Source organism: Danio aesculapii, chromosome 9 (assembly GCF_903798145.1).
Source record: "Danio aesculapii chromosome 9, fDanAes4.1, whole genome shotgun sequence".
In the NCBI taxonomy this organism is placed as follows: Eukaryota; Metazoa; Chordata; class Actinopteri; order Cypriniformes; family Danionidae; genus Danio; species Danio aesculapii.
The window spans coordinates 9,174,732-9,196,039 of NC_079443.1; the positions used below are offsets into that span (position 1 = coordinate 9,174,732).

General features: G+C 34.8%; 1 protein-coding gene across 1 annotated transcript; it reads left to right on the forward strand.

The window, feature by feature from the left end:
• Window positions 1-13,153: 13,153 nt before the first annotated feature.
• LOC130234992 (T-cell-specific surface glycoprotein CD28-like) lies at window positions 13,154-17,098 on the forward strand. The gene is made up of 4 exons (XM_056465353.1): window positions 13,154-13,202; window positions 13,658-14,002; window positions 14,998-15,149; window positions 16,148-17,098. Exons 1-4 carry the CDS (start codon window positions 13,154-13,156, stop codon window positions 16,223-16,225), a joined length of 624 nt encoding a protein of 207 aa, XP_056321328.1. The 3' UTR covers window positions 16,226-17,098.
• Window positions 17,099-21,308: the final 4,210 nt, after the last annotated feature.

The window sequence follows — 21,308 nt, forward strand, 5'->3', positions numbered from 1 at the left end:
AAGGAGCCATGGAAAATCTGCAGAGCTGCTGGTCCTCCAGGAACGTGGTTGAGAAACACTGTAATAAGAGATGTACTTTGTGGTTTACTTACATGTTTCTACTTAAAGCATTCACTTTCAAAGGCTTAATTCAGTGTTACATTGTGTGAGTAAAACTTAAGACAGAGTTAAATGCACTTGAAATAAAGTACTGCATGGTAAACTTATAAGTATTAATAAGTAAAATGACTAAACAGTGTTCCTTCTACAGCTGTGAAAAAAGATGCTATGAAAGATGCTTTGAAGAAAGCTATGTGTCAAGTAAAATGTAATTTGAGTCTTGACATTTACAAAATTTATATAAAATGTTGTCATTAAGAGCATTTCTTTGAATAAAATATATAAATCATGCTTTTAAACATGTTTATATTCATTTTTAGACAACACAACATCAATGTTTTAACTTCAGAATGCTTCAGAAATTGGGTGGAATAACTTTGATTTCAATAATTGTCAATTTTTGAAAAAAAGCCCCTAATAACAATACTGTATTAGGATTTTGGAAGAAAATCTGACTTTACATAATAAAAGATTTATCAACATTTTACTCAAAATTCAAACCTAATAAATCCATTTTTTATTCCAATTCCAAATTTTAAGTGACCTCTTTTATTATTATTTCAACAACTGTACATAAAACCTATAAAACAGTATGTTTATATTAGAAATAAACTAGAATAAACATTGATATTTTTGTAATATTTTTTCAGCATCTTTTAGTGCACCTGTCCAGTGCACCTGTCAGTTATTGTACATGCTTACCTGTTCACGGTTCACAGTAGAAAATGTAAATTATATCACTTTGTGTTTTAATATTATTTTCTTATTTTCTAATTATTATTATTTATATGATTTCAGATGCTTACAATTCAGATCAGCCCACAGAAACACCTTTCCCTTGTCCGGCTGATCGAACACTGCCACTTATTATTGGCTGCGCGATATTAGGTGTATACAGCATGCTCATCACCATTGGCTGTTTCTGTGCAGTGAGTATTTGCAATCACATTTACTTACATGTACTTGTTTTCTAGCTACAGTACATCAATTCTTACACTACATGTTGTGGAACGCTTGATTCTAATTGGCTGATGAAGGTGTAAAACTATTCATTCATTCATTTTCTTTCGGCTTAGTCTTTTATTTATCAGGGGTCGCCACAGCAGAGTGAACCACCAACTTCCAGTTGCAACTCAGTACTGGGAAACACCCGTACATGCTCTCTTTCACACACAAACCCATACACTATGGCCAATTTAGTTCATCCAATTCACCTTTAGCGCATGTCTTTGGACTGTGGGTGAAACCGGAGCACCCGGAAGAAACCCGCGCAAACACAGGAAGAACATGCAAATGCTACACAGAAATGCCTCCTGGCCAGTATTGGATCCAGCAACTTTCTTGCTGTGAGGCGACAGTGCTTACCACTGAGCCACTGTGCCGCCCTGGCGTGAAATTATTCTCAGATAAATGCACAGCTAAAATAGTTTCAGGTATGTCTCATAGTTCTCAGATACTGTACCATACAACTGCATTGAATGATTTCAAATACAGCCTACAACAGTCATAAATCAAAGCAACAAATAAAACAGTAGATGTTGATTGGCATAAGGCCAATTAAAGTCTGTATGAAATCAAAATTTACAATGATGAGTTTGCTAGCTTACATTGTTATTCTTTAGATGAACAAGTAATCTCTGCAAGTTAAGCCACAGAAAAAAAGTTTGTTTTGGTAAAAACAAAGTATGACCTTTTTTGCTTCTGCTTTTAAGGGGTGGTCTTTAACTGCTGATGTCAGTTTGATGGCTTCAGCTATAATATTCTTAACTATGCCCCTTTAACCGTTAGTTTGCTATGAGGAAGTGATGCACAAAAGAATGCCTGCCCCCTATTCAATATTCATTTTCTTTTCGGCTTAGTCCCTTTATTAATCCAGGGTCGCCACAGTGGAATGAACTGCCAACTTATCCAGCACGTTTTTACGCAGCGGATGCCCTTCCAGCAGCAACCCATCTCTGGGAAAAATCTACATACTCATTCACAATCATACACTACGGACAATTTAGCCTACCCAATTCACCTGTATCGCATGTCTTTGGACTGTGGGGGAAACTGGAGCACCTGGAGGAAACCCACGCGAATGCAGGGAGAACATGCAAACTCCACACTGAAACGCCAACTGACCCAGTCGAGGCTCGAACCAGCGACCTTCTTGCTGTGAGGCGATAGCACAACCTACTGCGCCACTGCATCGCCCCTATTCAATATTCTGTTTTAGTTTTAGGAACATCAACATACTCAAATAAAAGTCTCAGCAACTTCTGGTTCACTTAAACTTTAAGGGGCTAATATTTTAAACCTTTTACAAGGCCCAAGATAAGTCTTTGTTGTCTCCAGAGTTTCAGAGTCTTCAGAGCTTAAAATACCCATCAGATCACTTATTATTTCCTGCTAAAAATGACAAATTTGGGCTCAGAGCAAAGTGTAGCTGTGTTTGTAGTCTATGCATTTAAATCAAAATTAGCTGGTTCTCCCTGCATCACATCAGATCAACAGCACAGGGACAAACATCAGTCAAAAATACCACAGTAACACGGCAGCAGGAAGTTTACCAATTGTTATTTGTTGTGGAGCTTATTCAAGCCTTTCTGCAATGATGAGTCACACAAATGCCGAGCACATACACCCGCTTTTAAATTTGCATTGTCTTTGCATGTCTATTAGCGGCAACTGTGACAGGACACCAGTTAATTTAGACTGCTTTATGGATATCTGTACAAACTGTACCAAATAAACCAGATTTAAACGTGCACAAACCAGGACTCCTGTTGCGTGATTGAAGCATTCTCGTATATTGTTGTACTGACACTTTGTGACTGTGGTGATTCCAGCAGTAATGAATTACATATCAATTTTACTGTCTTTTCATTATTACAAACATGCACTGACTTAAAAAGATTTTAAACGTGTACAAGTCATTCTTCAAGTGCAGCTGATCACAGATAGTTGGATCAGATCTTTTAATCCCAGTTTCTTGGCAAATCCTGTCTTGTTGATATGATTACACATGTTACAACTGAGACATGTATATATGTGTGTCAATCAATTCGAAGGGCGGGAAAAATCACACTGCTACTTCACGTTGTGTTGGGCCTCAAAAACACTGGGATATGGATTAGTACTTCAGGACATTTAAAAAGGAGACTTGTGTTTATATCAGTCCAATATGACTGTGGACACTATACCTACCAACAGTTCTGTCCAAACAGCTTCCAAAATTCGATTTTGCATGATAGGAGCCATTTAACACAACACAGATAAACACCAACAAACAAATCTGTCAGTTACTCTTGTTACAGTTTGTTTTCACCCATGTTTGTTTTTATGTTCAATCTGTGTGATTGTGCAGTGTAACATTATTTGGCAACAGACTTTGACATGCTCTGAGAGGAGACCAGATAGACTTTGCATAATATGTCTTTTAGCTTTTAATTAAATAATAAATTCATTAATTGCTGTGTGTGGCAATTGTTTGGTCAGTGTGAACATGACAGTGATTTTTCCAACAATCGAACCGGCAACACATTTGTTGGTGTTTGTTGGTATTCTTGTGTGCATTGGACAAGTCTGTGTGCATCTGAACAGTGTCTTCGGGTCTGGTAACTGTAGCTTAAGTGGAATAATTGACACTCAGCATTGTGTCCACATTACGTCCTCATACCACCTTATTTTTTTAATAATTCAACGACTCTGCGACCATTATTCCTTTCATTTTCAACCCTATCTAAACTATTTATAATAATAATATCACAAAGTTATGATTTCAACATTGTTGCACAAACTAGCACTACAGAATTGTTGATGTGATGTTATTTTTTGTTTCAGTGTAAACTCAAAAGCACAAAGCCAAATGAGGGCATCTACATGAACACAAGACCAGGAGGATTCAGACGACGCTGATGAGCAGAATCTTTCATTGACTGTGACAGTTATATTTGTACCTCCATCTCAGTATTAAACACATCTACTAATTGCTCCTGCATTGCCATTGCTATACATGCATATGTTGTTCCACTTTATAATACCTACTTATATTAACTACAATGTACTTGCATTAAACAAATGTTCATGCATTGTACTTACTGTGCAAAAATATTTGATTGTTAACTGTGGGATATAGGTAAGGTTAAGTTATGGTTTAGTTAGGGTCACAACATATCTCTGCCTATATTTCAGCACTATTTCTTTATGACTCAACTTATTATGAAAAATGTGTATTTTGTCTCATATGTATGCTGGCCGAGAGAGCTCAAACACTCTGCAAGGTAAGGAAACTCACATAAATAGAAAAACACTAACAAACTGAGAAAACATCTTAATGAATTTGACTATACACGTGCATGCAAATTCTTACAAAACATGCAAATACAGAAACATGCTGCAAATAGCACAGACTGCAAGAGAAATGTGTCGGAGGACCCCAAAAAATGGGTAAATCCAACTGCTTCCTGTTTAGAGTCAGTTGTGTTGTCGGAGATCTGAGAAATTAGTTTTTTTTTTTTTTTTTGTAAAATGATGTTTGTAAATTTTTTGTTCCGAGAGTAAGGGCTCATTCACACAGAACTCATCTTTGCATCTAAAAACAAAAGACGCTGTGCTCAGCAAAGATTTTTAAAAAGTTCAGCATAGAGCTTAGCCATTGAGCACTTGTAAACAGAAACTTGCATCACTTGTCCTGCCTCCGAGTTCTCCTGATTGGTCTACCGCTTTGAAATTGACCCTAATGAGCGAGAGGGGTCTGGATGCAAACCTGGTGCAGTACAATCTGAGCTGCATCCAATGCTTTTTAATAGCTCACCTAACCCCACCCCTAACCTTACCCGTCACTCACTCCATTGAGTGCACTCTGTCTGACATTGCATCGCTGAGTGATGCAATCTTAGCTTGCATCATGAAGGCTGCATTCAGAAACTATTGTAATGAGTAGTGCTACATGTAGGGTTCTATTTTAATGATCTAGGCGCAAAGTCTAAAGCGCATGGTGCAAAAGCATTAAGTGTTTGAATCCACTTCTGCTATTTTGAGGACGGAAAAATATGGTTTGCATTGCGGCACATGGTCTAACAAGGATGTGCTAATTCTCTTAATGAGTTATGGATGTATTTTGAGCATAATGTGCATTAAACACATCAGAGTCTCATCTCCCATTCCCTTTAAGAGTCAGTTGCATCACACCATGGCGCATTTGCTATTTACAAGGCGGACTTTGTAAGTGGAAAAACTGAATGCTTCACTGAAGAGAAAACAGTTAAACAGACCATCTGCGCAAGGATAAAGAATGAGCCTCCTCCATTTGCCCTCTTTACTTTCTCTTTCTCTTTACTTTTACTCTTTACTCCTTTACTTTCGTTGATGAGGAAACAGTGTTGTACACACTCTACTGAAGACATCCATTAGCCTACATATTTAATTTAGTTTGTTAAGTGCAAAGATTTGTTTCAAAACCATTTCTAAATTCAGTTCACCAATAAATGAACCAATAAATGAGTTATATCCAAATACACAGTTATATCCTGAGTTTTTTTTAACTATGTAGTACATTTTTGTAACATTTTAATCCTTTAATTTTCTTCATATGTGAAGATATTTGTGTATTGCTGTACATCCTATGTTTATTAAGCAGTGTGTAAGCATTTGAACCTGCATAGGTGCACAACTAACGTGCTCTGCGCTGGACTTTAGACTAGGTTTTAGTAGGTCAATGGCACGGTCTATTTCAGTTTCTCAAAATAGCAACACACCAACAATGTGCCCTAACACATCTCTATTTTAGACCGGCACACCCATGAGTCCGCAAAGTAGCACAAATGGATTTGCTATTTAAACAACGTAGTGAAAAACGTGAAAACTACTGTTGCGCTGGTCTGAATATAGCACCAGACACATCTTGCACCTTATTGCGCCGGGTGTATGATAGGGCCTGTAAGGTTGAAGTTCTTTTAACTTTGACACGACGTCTGAAAAAATTAATCAGTCGTGTGCTCTGAGCTTTAACAGTCATGCATGTCCTTCAAGCAGGTTTACATAAAAAACTATGGAAAAGTAGATCATTGGAATGGAAAAACTTGTTCTGTATGAATGAGCTGTAACATGGCATTAAAAAAAACATTTTATTAGGTAACACTTTATTTTGATGGTCCACTTGAGTATTAGTAGACTGTTTACTTAATCTCTGCTGATACTTTTCCTTTAACAGACATTTAACTAACTATAAGAAACTTTGCAAGTACATGTCAACTTACACCAACCCTAACCCAAACAGTCTACTTATAATTTAATGGGAATTAGTTGGCATGTAGATGCAGTGTAACTTAATTCAACAAATGGACCATCAAAATAAAACATGACCTTTCGTTTAACATTACTTGTGCAGTTTGTCAGATTATTAGATCTACAAATAAACAAACAACAAGGAACTGTATGGTCAGACTGTTAAAATAAGCAACAACAAAAATACATACCTCTCAGATCTCCGATAACACCACTGACTCTGAAGAGGAAGCAGTCAGGTTCGTCACTTTTTGGGGTCCCCCGACACATTTTTGTTGTGGTCTGCTTTATTTGCAGCACATTTATGCATTTGCATTTCTTGTGAGAATTTGCATGTGTTGTCGAGTTGTCAAATGCTTTCTCAATTTGTTAGTGTTTTTCTAGTTGCACATGCTATTTTAAGAAAATAAAAACTCTTCAAGTGCTAGTTTTGTGATGTGAAACTATAGCCTAATCAAGGAAATCATATCATAGAAAATTGGAAGAACAAAATTAACATTGAATCGCATTACTGTAAGTTTCAGTCAAGTTTCAATTTATTTCCTGCACCATTCAGCACTCAAACAAATATTTTTTGTTGCTTGTTCAAACTACTTATTTAAAATAAGCTGAAACAACACAATTCTTGAAATTTCGTTAGGACAACTTAATTGTTTTATGTTTAATCCACTTAAATTGTAAAAACTATTGAGTTAACTTAAATATTTTATGTTGTCCCAACACAAATCGACTGTGTGGAATTCAGCATGTTTTACAGTGTAACTGATAGTGAGATGAAATGATGTGACAGTGATGTACTACATGAGAATAAAAATAAAATCATGAATGAACATATAGACGTTATGCTGATAAAAAAACGGTGTAACTTCCTAAATGTTTTGTGTTAAAAAAATCACTTAATAACATCAATAAAACATCTAGAAAACGATTAGCATCCTTAACAAGAATTTAAAAAAATCAATTCAGTAAACAAAACTAGTGAAAATAGTGAAGCAGTAAATAGACACCATATTACAAATAACAAATTACACTGAAAAGATCATTCAAAGATGATTCCTTGGATTTACTAAAAATGTTATGTTCGGTGGCTGTAAATATTTTATTTGGATTTAATTTAAACAAATAAATGAAGTTGAACATTACAAAATGTAATGTGTTTGTTTAAATCCAACCCATATAAATTGTTTGCAACAATTTTGCAGAAATAATTTTTTTTCAATGTTCTAAATGCATTTTTCACCCTGAAAAATCAGGTCACGTGTAGCTGTATGCTAGGTTTAAATTGTGGTTAGGGGTTAATAATGTCAATAGTCTAATGGAAATTATTTACAATTATTTACAGTCTTATTAGAAGTTAAATACAAGTGCAATGTAAATACATGTCAAATGATTACAGTGTTTACAATTCATATTCATATTCTTTTGAGAATCGATTCTTTGAGAATTTTAATTCTTAAATCTGCATGCCTATCAGGTCCATGTCATCATTAACACAGTTATTTATTTTTTTGTTAATGCTTTGGCACATTCATGCAATTGATATATATATATATATATATATATATATATATATATATATATATATATATATATATATATATATATATATATATATATATATATATATATATATATATATATATATATATAAATAGTTGTCTGCTGTTTCCCACATTAGTTTTTTTTTGTTTTGGAAAAATTAATTAATTTTATTCGTGAAAAGCATGTACAGTACAGTTTGTTGCATTAGTAAGATATTGCTAAATAGTTGTATTATCAAATTATTATTTTAATACTTTTTTAATAGGCATTTTGTAAATGGGACCCTACAGACTACCAGTCTTATGCTGCAGTTCTATTTTTGGGAACAGCCAAAAATACAATGTACAAGTCAAAATTATACATTTTATATTTTTTATTTTACACCCAATCTCATATTGTTTAGTAAAGATCATGTTCCATGAAAACATTGTGTAAATTACCTTCCATGAATATACCAATGCTTAATGTTTGATCAGTAAAATGCATATCTAAGAACTTTATTATTTGCACAAAAGATTTATAGTAACTCTCAGATTCCAGATGTTCAAATTGTTGTATCTCTGTCAAATATTTCCCTTTCCCAATCAACCATACATGAATAAAAACCTTAGTTATTTAGCTTTGTATATCAGTTTTTATTCATAATTACTAAATCTCATTTTCCAAAAATTAACCCTTGCAACATAAATATGTCCTGAATTAATTAATTATGCAGGTAAATCATGAGGTTAATGAAGCAGAATATCTAATAAATGTTAGATTGACCAGAAATTTTTCGGATATGCATCTCATGAACCTCCAAGCAAATATAGGTAGGGTGTATGTAACACTTGCTGTAATCCTTAATATTACTGTGATCCACCAACAGTAGAAAAACATACAGCCAACTGTGCAGTTTTCAGTCATTGTCATCAAAACATCAAAACCCTAACCGCAGGAAATAATGACTGAGTACACATATTGAAAACATGAAGAAGCATTCTTGTTTGTTAACAAAATGTCTTGTGATGGCACTGATTAGTGTGTCATTTACACACTATTTTCACTCTCAGAAATAAAGCTGTCACTGTGGTAATGCAGAAGTTACTTTTTTTAGTACTAATATATATTAATATATACTCTTTATGTACTTTTTAAGGTACTAATGTGAACCCTTTAGGTACAAATATGTACCTCTGGAAAAGATACAACCATATGGTAACAGCTTTTTAAACTGTTTCTGAAAGTTTTGAGATTCCATTTTATGGCGCTGGTTAAACAAAAGATTCATTGATTGATTGATTGATTGATTGATTTATTGATTTATTGATTTATTTATTTATTTATTTATTTATTTATTTATTTATTTATTTATTCTTAAAGTGGATAGTTCACCCAAAAATGAAAATTCTGTCATCATTTACTCACCCTTCACTTCTTTTAAAGCTTTTTGAGTGTCTTTATTCTGGTGAACACTAAAGAAAGCTGAAAACCAGTAACCACTAACTTTCATAGTATTTGTTTTTCCTACTATGGAAGTCAATGGTTACTGGTTTTCAGCTTTCTTCAAAATAGCTTCTTTAGTGTTCAAGAGAATAAAAAAACTCATAAAGGATGTATTGTAACCACACAAGGGACAGTAAATAGTAGGGCTGCACAATATATCGTTTGAGCATCGATATTGTAATGTGCGAATCCTCAATAGACACATCGCAGGATCTACAATGTTAAGTTGAATTTATAATTAACCAGGAAAAAGTTCAGAGCACATGATGTGATTGCAAATTTTAAACCTAATATAATGTGTGAAATATTTTTGATGTGTTTTCAAGGCCCGTGACTATTTGGGCACAAGAAATGATAAAGTCTACCACTTTAACAAAGAATTAATCTATTTATTTATTTACATGAAGACTCCATGCAGAGTTATTTTACGTTTGATTTCATTTCGGTACCTCAATACACCACCAAAAACCATAAAGTGCTGTTTATTTAATTTCTATCATTGTGCTATTGTTTTCATTCGTGCTGTCATTTGTTTTTGTTGGGTTTTGGGGTTATTTTGTATATTTTAGGCAGATGAACTCACTTACAAAATCCCAATCAAAGAAAAATTATGAATTCTTTACAAATAGAGTTCATAAAGTTATCTTGTATATTCATAGTATTCATAAGTATTCAAAGTATTCATAGTGCTTCACTTTTTCACATTAGTTACAGCCTTATTCCAAAATGGATGAAATTAATTTAATTCTCCAAAATTCTACACTCAATACCCCATAATGACAATGTGAAAAAAAAAAAAATTAATTGTTGCAAATTTATTAAAAATAAAAAACCTGAAAAATCACATGTACTTAAGTATTCACAGCCTTTGCTCAATACTTTGTTAATGCACCTTTGGCAGCAATTACAGCCTCACGTCTTTTTAAATACGATGCCACAAGCTTGGCACACTTGTCTTTGGGATTTTTTGCCCATTCCTCTTTGCAGTACCTCTCAAGCTCTATCAGGTTGAATGGAAAGCGATGGTGTACAGCCATTTTCAGATCTCTCCAGAGATGTTGAATAGGATTTAGGTCTGGGCTCTGGCTGGGCCACTCAAGAACATTCTCTGAGTTGTTGTGAAGCCACTCCATTGATTTTTTGGCGGTGTGCTTTGGGTCATTGTCCTGCTGAAAGATAAACCATCCCCCCAGTCTGAGGTCAAGAGCACTTGCTGCATTCATCTTTCCCTCTATCCTAGCTAGTCTTCCAGTTCCTGCTGCTGAAAAACATCCTCGCAGCATGATGCTGCCACAACCATGCTTCACTGTAGGGATGGTATTAGCCTGGTAATGAGCGGTGCCTGGTTTTCTCCAAACATAACGCCTGGCATTCACTCCAACGAATTAAATTTCAGTCTCATCAGACCAGAGAATTTTGTTTCTTATGGTCTGAGAGCCCTTCAGATGCCTTTGGCAAATTCCAGACAGGGAGTCGCTTCTCTCTGGCCACTCTACCATACAGGCCTGATTGGTGGAATGCTGCACAGATGGTTGTCCTTCAGTAAGGTTATCCTCTCTCCACAGAAGAACGCTGGAGCTCAGACAGAGAGACTATCGGGTTATTGATCACCTCCCTGACCAAGGCCCTTCTCCCCCGATCACTCAGCTTAGATGGCCAGCCAGCTGTAGGAAGAGTCCTGGTGTTTCCAAACATCTTCCACTTACGGATGATGGAGGCCACTGTGCTCATTGGAACTTTCAGAGCAGCAGAAATGTTTTTGTAACCTTCACCAGCCTTGTGCCTCGAGACAATCCTGTCTCGGAGGTCTACAGGCATTTCCTTTGTCTTCATGCTTGGGTTGTGCTTTGACATGCACTTTCAACCCTGGGACCTTATATAGACAGGTGAATGCCTTTTCAAATCATGTCCAATCAACTGAATTTACTACAAGTAAACTCCAATTAAGCTGCTGAAACATCTCAAGAATGATCAGTGGAAACAGAATGTACCTGAGCTCAATTTAGAGCTTCAGAGCAAAGGCTGTGAATACTTATGAACATGTGATTTTTCAGCTGTTTTATTTTTAAAAATTTGCAACAATTTAAAAAAAATCTTTTTTCACATTGTCATTATGGGGTATTGTGTGTAGAAATTTAAGGAAATAAATGCATTTAATCAATTTTGGAATAAGGCTGTAACATTAAAAAATGTGGGAAAAGTGAAGTGCTATGAATACTTTCCGGATGCACTGTATATTCATATCGCAATCTAAATATTGCAATGTCTGTTTTTTCCAATATCGTACAACCCTAGTAAATAGTAAGTTAATTATCTTTTTTTGGGTGAAATATGAAATATTTTGGGGGAAATTGCAGGAAATTGGTTTGAAATTGCTAATGAAGATTTGAGAAATAAAAAAAAACAGCTGAGAAAAACTTTCAGCTACTGTTATAAACCATTCGTTTTTATTTTATTTTATCACTGAATGATGCTCGCCTTTAATGGAAACATGTTTGTTGCAAAATAACTTTCATTTAACTTAAAATAACATAACTTTACACAGTAAGCTTCACACATTTTATTCATGTTGTCCCAACACAAAGCAATTAAGTTAACTTAACAAATTTAAGTGGATTGAACATAAAACAAATAAGTTGTCCCAAAAACTTTCAAGAATTGTGTTGTTTCCGCTCATTTTAAATAAGTAGTTTGAACAAGCAAATGTTGTTTAGTGTACTAACAAAATATATGATACCTATTCAATAAAAAATACAATATTCAATAAAAAAAGTTGAGCTGATCAAGATCTGTTTGCACAAAGCCGAATGAATGAATGTTCTGTTGTCAGCTAATTTTTACAAGTTTACAGCCTCCCTTGTTATTTTTAACGCCTATAACTGCGGTATATGTCATTACCCTATTCCGCTTACTATTACAAATATGCAACCGTGCAATATGCAAACCACTGTAGACTCCAAAACAAACGATTATATCAGAAGTCTAAAATTCGTTCGTGACAGGAAATGACAGGAAAAAAACAGTGGGTGGAAAGTCTTCTGCAAAACGTTTTGTGAAATTCACATGCAGGATCGATAGATTGGTTAATTTTTGCATTAATATAAACATTGTATCAAAAAATAAATCTTAGCTTCACAGATCAACATGTACACAGCACACAATGACTGCTTTATATAAAATGCTACATTTTAATGAAAGCCAAGAACCAAAGAACCAAAGCAAATAAACCAAAAAAATAAAAAGGCTTCTAAAAGAAATGACTGCATTCAATTTGATCATATTTGAACTTTCCATCTTCCAAATTTCCAGCCTTCATTATAATCTGACGTGATGCAATACTTTGCAAGTGATCAGCAGATAAAGCATAATGACCAATTGCAAAACTGGAAAGGATCATTTCGAAAGTGCTGAATCTGCTTTCAAGTCTATTTGATTTTAATACTTTCCACAAATTCAGAATCAAATAATCTATTGACCACTAGGCTATATGATAAGTTGAGAGTCAAGCCACACCCTTAACCAAATTTTCCATCTCCTCAGCTACTGTTTTTTTTTCTTCTGAAGTCTCATTCGATTTTTTTCCCCTCGATTACACATATTGTGCAAATTGGCTACATTACTTGCAAAATTTGAGCACTTTACGGGCATTTGCAGTCAGCTTGAGGTTTCCTGCCACGTTACTGATGTCACAAAGCTTTCCAGAACTCACTCAAGTATAAGAGACAGATATCCCCTTTCTCAGTTATTGCACGACACAATGATTATCACACTTATTATAATCTTTATATATATCCCCCTGGGATTCGGTAAGTACCTTCTGGGCTTCAGATGTTTTGTTTTTTTGCTTTTCAGGCACAGATATTTTAGATGGGGACAGCTTTACCCCTGTGGGGGCAAGACAGCTTGAAAAGGAGCATATTTTTTATTAATACTTATTTATTATTATTATTAATATTAGAATTATTATTATTATTAGGAATTTAAGCATTAGCTTTTTTATTTAAAGATATTGAGATCATTATGCAGCAAACTGAAGTTAATGCTGACCTAATTTTAAAGCTTCCTCAAGAATTCCCTTATAAATGCATATATTATGTATTTATTTGTTTATTAAATACTGAGTTTAATTGAAACTATGTAATTCAAATGTATTCTTTACTTTCAATACAATTGTTATCAAGTAGAATAATTATCCAAACTAATTTATAAAAAGAAGTAAGTTACATCTAATGCTTCATTCATCTCTTTGTTTTGCTTCCAGCTCTGATTGTGTCTCAGCCTTATCGTGTGACAGGAGAAGATGGAGAAGTCTCCATGCACTGCTCTTTTAGATCCAAACTGAGGCCGGAAGAGGTCCAGGTTTCTGTGTATAAAGGTTTGCATGGACATGAGAGGATCTGCAGCGCGTATGTCAACCTCTCCCAGCCCTACTTCGCAACAGATGGCTCAGTTCGCTGCAGAGGGAATATTAACTTTGGAGGAGTGGATCTGATCATCGCTGGACTGCGAGGGGAAGACACGGACCTCTATCGCTGCGAGATCGAGATCCTCTTTCCACCTCCATATCTCAGAGCGCTCGGGAACGGCACTGTTGTTTACATACAAGGTAAGCGACATCTTGTTTTCAGTCTCTTACATGTGGGTTTTTTTTTTTTTTTTTTTTTACCAGTTTCACCTTTTTTGTACGCACTTGGTAAGGGAAGTTTACAGAGTTTTGTGTTTTGGCTATATTACGAATACCGAAATAATAATAATAGGCTAATTCTGTTTTTAGAATATGTAGATCTCATAATGAGGTGTTTTCTTATATTATTTAAGCCTCTACATAGGTTATACTGGCAAATTTAATTCACTGGTAAAGAGTTTATTTAAAAACAAATGAAAATTTGCGAATATTGTGCGTAATTTCAAGTGGCTTCCAACTTTTATGGGTACTTTTTGTTTCTCTTTAACACAAATTAAGATATTCTGAAAACAATTGCTGGAAATACGTAGCCATTGACGTCCATTATTTAAAACATCGTCTTTTGTGTTCAACGCATGAAAGAAACTCAAACGGGTTTGGGGGAATAAACGATGACAGAATTTAGATTTTTGAGTGAACCATCACTTTAAAGCTCTAGAGGGAGCCAGAGAGCAGAGTATAACATAAACGAGTGAAGGAAAAAATCTGAGGTCACCTGAAAATACAAGGGTGGAAACGGGGCCTCCCCGGCGCACTCTACTTTACAGCAATTGTGCTCTACATTTTGATATTACCCATGGAAACTTTGACTTTACATGTGAATGATGTTTTTCTTTGAAAATGTAGATTTCTTTATGACGAAACTGAAGTGTGCAAATGTAAGCTCCTAAATGCTAAAGGGTTGAAAAACAACCATCAAAGATGAGAAGAGTAGCACTTGAAGAGCACGAGCTTCCTGTTTTCAAAACAGAACACGCCTCAACTGTTAAACTGTCACTTTTTGGTCTTGTTTTGCTAGAGAATTTAAATGAAGGATGATTTACATTGCATTGGTTTTCTGTGCACAGAAAGTGGTAGATGTGTGGTAGGGTGACATCCAGAGGACAATTTTACTAATAACTGCTGTTCTTTCATAGAAATCCCAAACTGCCCCACTGCACCCAATGCATCCACCCAGAGTCAAAGCCAGAGCCAGACTTCAGATCGGCAAACTGTTGAAAATGACATTGGTCCACTTCTTCTGCTATACATCATCTTGATCATCACTTCCTGCAGTTTTATTCTACAGGTGAGAAATATGCCTATTTTTCTTTATTCCATATTCCACTGCTGAAAAGATCAGGATCTCCACCCAGTGGTTACTCATCTATCTATCTATCTATCTATCCATCCATCCATCCATCCATCCATCCATCCATCCATCCATCCATCCATCCATCCATCCATCCATCCATCCATCCATCCATCCATCCATCCATCCATCCATCCATCCATCCATCCATCCATCCATCCATCCATCCATCCATCCATCCATCCATCCATCCATCCATCCATCTTCAATAAATCAGAGTTGAACTGAACTAAGAATTTAAATAAACTAAAGACAGCGTAAACCTTCTGCATTAGCCAGAGAAGAAGTGTACCCCAAAAGTAGAAGTTGAGAGGTTTGCAGACTGTGGACTGGAGAAGGAATACGTAGATGTCACCTTTCATACATTACAGTGACCAATGTTCACATAGAATGACTATGAAAATCAATGGTCTATCAACCAGCACTTTTCAAAATCTTTTCAAGCATTTTAGTGCCATGATGAACACTGAAATACAACAATCGGACTATTCATATAAGGCACTCTAAAAATGTAAATAATGAATAACTGTTTGCTGTATTTTTAAATGCCCATGATAATGATATCATTAATGTCCGTATCACAATATGTGCACGTTTACACTATGAAAAAGGTATTAGTTGGCTTCCCTTACAAAAAGTGAATAAACCATTGCCTTAAAATTTAGTTATGTGCAAGATCTTTAGGAATTAAGTTAAGTCAACTTAACAGTTCCAAGTTACAACAGGTTTTTTTTTTTACATAAGGTCAATTTGTTGCGGCAGCGGGTTTACTCGTTTTTAATTAATAGTTTTTTTACTGCCAAACGATGTATAAAGCAGGTAGTTCATGTCTTTTCAGCAGGCTAAAATTACTGTAGGTAGTAGATGAACTTTTATTTACAGTTTGACAATTATGTGAACAGATGTCACTTACATGTTCCTCTTCTCTGTAACAGATCGCCATCTGCAAATGGAGAACTTCTTCATCTATGGCACCTATGCTTTCCCAAAAAGATAGCTATGTGAAATTCTAGGGGGCGTGATTTCCCCCTTCCTGCATGACCTAGCATGTATTCACACCTGCATGTACTCGCATGTCATTTTCTCCTGCATGTAATGACATGTTATTTTTACCTGCATGTATTGACATGTATGCACTGTATTTTCTACATGTACTCACATGTATTCCTACCTGCATGTATTTACATGTATTTACACTGATATTTGACTTTATTTTATTTTTGTTAAACAATAATGAACATTTTTTTTATGAAAAAAAAAAAAAAAACGCTTTAAAGGGGACCTTTTATAAGGGGTTTAAACAGTGTGGCAACAGTCTGTGAATATAAAAAGCTTCTAATGGTAAACATTTATTGGTTTTATTTTTATAATTACACTTCATAAAAAACGGTATGCATAAACACTTTGATTGGCATTTTCTCTTTGTACATGTCATCAAAGGGGGAAAGCCCCATGCATTAGTGACTATTTCTCCCACATTAGCATAGGTCATTAGTCTTGTTTTTTAAATTGCCACTATGCTGACACATAGGCATCTGTAGCTCCGCCCTCGTTTGAAAAGGACACAATCTCATTTGCATTGAAACCAACAGTCACCAAAATTGCACAATTAGGATTAAAGCCTTAAAGGGTCTGTTTATAAAACATTTTTTGTGGGGTATATTGAGCTGAAAATTCACAAATAAATTCTAGGGACATCAGAGGCTTGTGTAGATCTTGTCAAAAGGAGGATAATAGGTCCCCTTTAAAATAAAAATGCTTGAGCAACAATCTTTTTTTAAGGTTAAATAAGGGAAACGGATTGTTCTAACAGTTCTAATAAATGTTCTACTTTTACATATGGCGAAGGGAGAAGATGTCACAATTTGTTATAAGAGTTTGTTTAATTGTTGGAAATGTATTCTTTTTTTCTGTGTATTTTTAATGCAATTTTATGCATAGTAAAATAAAGCTGTTTTCCATGATAAGATGTACAGTACTTGGTCTATTTTGACAAATCATTTAGTCAATTATTCAAGTTTCATGTTTTCAGTTTCATTTTTCCAGTAAAACAATTTCTGTCCCACTTTAATATTAAGTTCATTCAGTCATTTTCTTTCGGCTTAGTCCCTTCATTAATCAGGGGTCACCACAGCAGAATGAACTGCCAACTTAACCAGCATATGTTTTACACAGCAGATGCCCTTCCAGCTGCAACCCACTTCCACACTCTATATCCATACTCATTCACACACATACACTATGACCAATTACACTTTATACCAAGGATGGGCAAACTCGTTCCTGGAGGGCTGGTGTCCTGCAGACTTTAGCTCCAACACTAATCAAACACACCTGAACATGCTAATCAGTTTCTTCAAGGTCACTAGAATTCTATAAGCAGGTGTGTTTGATTAGAGTTGGAGCTAAACTATGCAGGACACCGGCCCTCCAGGACCGAGTTTGCCCACCCCTGCTATATACACTATACCACATGTCTTTAAACTGTGGGGGAAACCAGAGCACCCAGAGGAAAGCCGCACAAACACAGGGAGAACATGCAAACTCCGCACAGAAATGCCAACTGACCCAGCCAGGACTTGAACCAGTGGCCTTCTTGCTGTGAGGCGACAGTGCTAACCACTGAGCCACCGTGTCACCAGCCTGATCTCACGAAAAAAATGTAAGTATTTTACGTTTTGTCTGGTTAGTGGCTAATTCGTACGAGTTCAGTCGTACGAAATTGTACGATTTTAAAAAGGAGGCGTGGCACCAAACCCCACCCCTAATCCCAACCGTCATTGGAGGATGAGCAAATCGTACTAAATCGTACGAGTTAGATTGTACGAATTCATACGAATTAGCCACTAAATCAAAAAGTTACAAATCGCCGTGAGATTGTGTTGGTGTCACCCTTTAATATTAAGTGCCCCTTATACATGTGAACGTTAAAAATAATGTTTATATTGTTGTTAAAGTATGAAATACGAAATATAAAGTAACAAACATGTTAAGTTTGACTTTTTTTTAGCATTGAAGTCTGTTTGTGCAAGTAGTGTGACATTGTTACAAAATACTTACATAATTCTTACACTTTCATAATTCTTGCTACACGTGTAGTTTCCGATGAGGTAAGTGTAGTACCTCAATGTACTGTTACAAAATGGCACTTATACATACTAAGGTTGTTACATGTAAGCAGTTCCACATTTGTAAGTTGCTTTGGATAAAAGGATCTGCGAAATGAGGACATGTAAATATAAATACTTACACCGCTATTGGATATTGTAGATATGTAACACTGTGGCATAAGAGACATTAATTATTTAATGGGAGCCATGTTTCTTATATCTAATGGTTTAAGTAGTGAGAGAGAGAGAGAGAGAGAGAGAGAGAGAGAGAGAGAGAGAGAGAGAGAGAATGTGTCTAATTGTATATTGTTTTGCTCTAAAACATTTTGTAGGATGTAATGGTTCTTGATGGAACATCAATGCTAGTAGAACCTTTACTTTTAAGACTGTAAATATACAACAAATGGCATATTTTATTCTTATTTTGTTTTGACAAAGTAATTAAACATTATTTTAAAAACAAAGTCATTTTACTTCAACATGTTTTCAGTGCATTACATCACTTTTTTATAGCCATCAGTCATCCTGTCAGCTGTCACAATCAGACTCTTCTTTGTGTTTTTCCTTTCTCTCTCACACACACACATACATTCAACTATCTTTGTGGGGACTTCCCATAGATATAATGATTTTTACTGTACAAACTTTTAGAATTTATAGAAAAGTATGACTATCCAAACCATTTCTTTAAACCCATCCCTCACAGGAAACATTCTGCGTAGTTTTTACATTTTTAAAATACTTTGTGTGACTTATGAGCTGATCTCCTCATAAGCAGTGTTGGGGGTAACGCATTACAAGTAATGCGAGTTACGTAATACTATTACTTTTATAAGTAATGAGTAAAGTAACGCATTACTTTAAAAAAATTTTACTATTTGAGTTACTTTTTAGTTTAATTAATCAACTTTTAAAAAATGAATTGCTGAATTCAAATTAAAGTAGTCTTCTACCCTAAATGCTTCAATGGAAATTACAATGGAAATTTATAAAGTGAAACAAATTACTGCATTTGTAAATCATTCTGGGAAAAATGGACCAACTATGCAACATCCCAGACCTGAACTTTTCTGTTAACCTAAAATCAGAAGGATCACTCCCTACATGTACATAGTTTTGTTGCTGACGTGTATGTATATCTTATTTTACTGGTTTATTTACTTGTTTTTACTTAATTGTCCCCTGCCTTTCCCTTATTTTATTTGATTTATTTAAACTAGTATTATTTTTATGATTATTTTTATTATGTATAACATTAGTACATGCGCACAAAGAAAAAGTGGATGTACAGAATTTGTGCTTATATTTGTGATTGTATTAATATGTGTGACCTCTGACATGTACCTGATGTAAGTGTAAAACCTAAATTAAATTAAGAAGATAATAAAAAGAAAATTAAAAAGGTAATTAAAAAAAAGTAAATGTAAGTCATCACAATGAATCACGTAGTCAATGAGAGAATGTTGTCATTATTTTGAACACATCGAAGAAAAGGAAAAGGGGGTTTTGTCTCAATGGACGGAGATTTTACTTAAGACAAATAGTACAAAGTTAGCAAACACATTGCTTTAAACTTTCAATAATCTGTAAATACAGCATGTAGAGCTCTGGAGTCAGCAAGTTCTCAAATAACATTTTCCTAAAATATTCTTTTTGATGTGTTTTTAAAGGTAAATGTAGGAGTAGGTTACAGAGTGCATTGTTAATTGCAGAGCTCCTCTATTTAAAAAAAGAAAAGAAAAAAAGTTATGAAAGAGGTTAAGCCTCAGACAGGTAATGAAAAATAACACAAAAGTAACTCAAAAGTAATGTAATGCATTACTATACAAAATAATTAAGTAATGCAACAAGTTACTTTTTGTGGGGAGTAACTCAATATTGTAATGCATGACTTTAAAAAAAGTAACTTTCCCTAACACTGCTCATGAGGACCACACAAAGTAAAAATGTAGAGGTATTGCTATAACTGCTGGGACATTTGGTCAGGAATACAAGTATACACACAGAAATATCACAAACATGTCTCAGTTCTGTGAAGCTCAGCTATCCATCACAAAAACAGGACACGACTACAAGATAACTTGCTGCGCTTTCATGTTTGTGATGCTTTAACAGGATGTTGAAATGGAGAAACATGTTGGGTCTGAAGCTGCAAATGAACGCAACCACAAAACATTAAAAGGCTAACTGAGCTTCAACCATTTACTTGTCTTGTTTATCTTTTTCAAACAACAGCTTTTCTGTCAGATAAAAAAAAAAAAAAAAACGCTGGTCACATTTTATTTTGGTGGGCCATTTGTTGAATTTAAGATACATTGCATATAGTGCATGTCAACTAATTCTCATGAGATTATAAGTAGACTATTAGGTTGGGGTTAGGGTTGTGGTTAGGGTTAGTGTAAATTGACATGTACTTGCAAAGTTTTTTTATAGTCAGTTAAATGTCTGTTGAAGGAGCTGTATCAAAAGATATTATATAGACAGTTTACTAATACTTAAATGGACCATCAAAATAAAGTATTACCTAAAAGTTTACGCACAATCTTAGCCTAACATTTGACTTTAAGCTTTAATAAATGCTGGATTATTTTAAACCAATTTTTGCTAAAATATGGACCTTCCCATTTTTTGTGTTATTTTTTGATTGACATTTTTAAACCAACCCAAATTTCTATCACATATTTCATCCAAATTTGGGTTAAAACAACCCAGCCGTTTTTCTATCTATGAACAACATGAGAATGAACTGATTTTGTTTTTTATTCTAGCCTGTCTTATGAAACTAAAACACATTTTGCATGAGGTGAATCGAGATATTGCTCATTCAGTAGGATATGGGTTTTTCCTAACATACTTGTGCATCAAACATTTCCCTTTTGACAACTTCATATTACGAGAAATCTGCCCACACACTGCTTTAATGCCAGACAAGCGTCTCGCCTAGGACACGTGAAGCAAAAAGAGCCAACATCACTGTTATAAACAA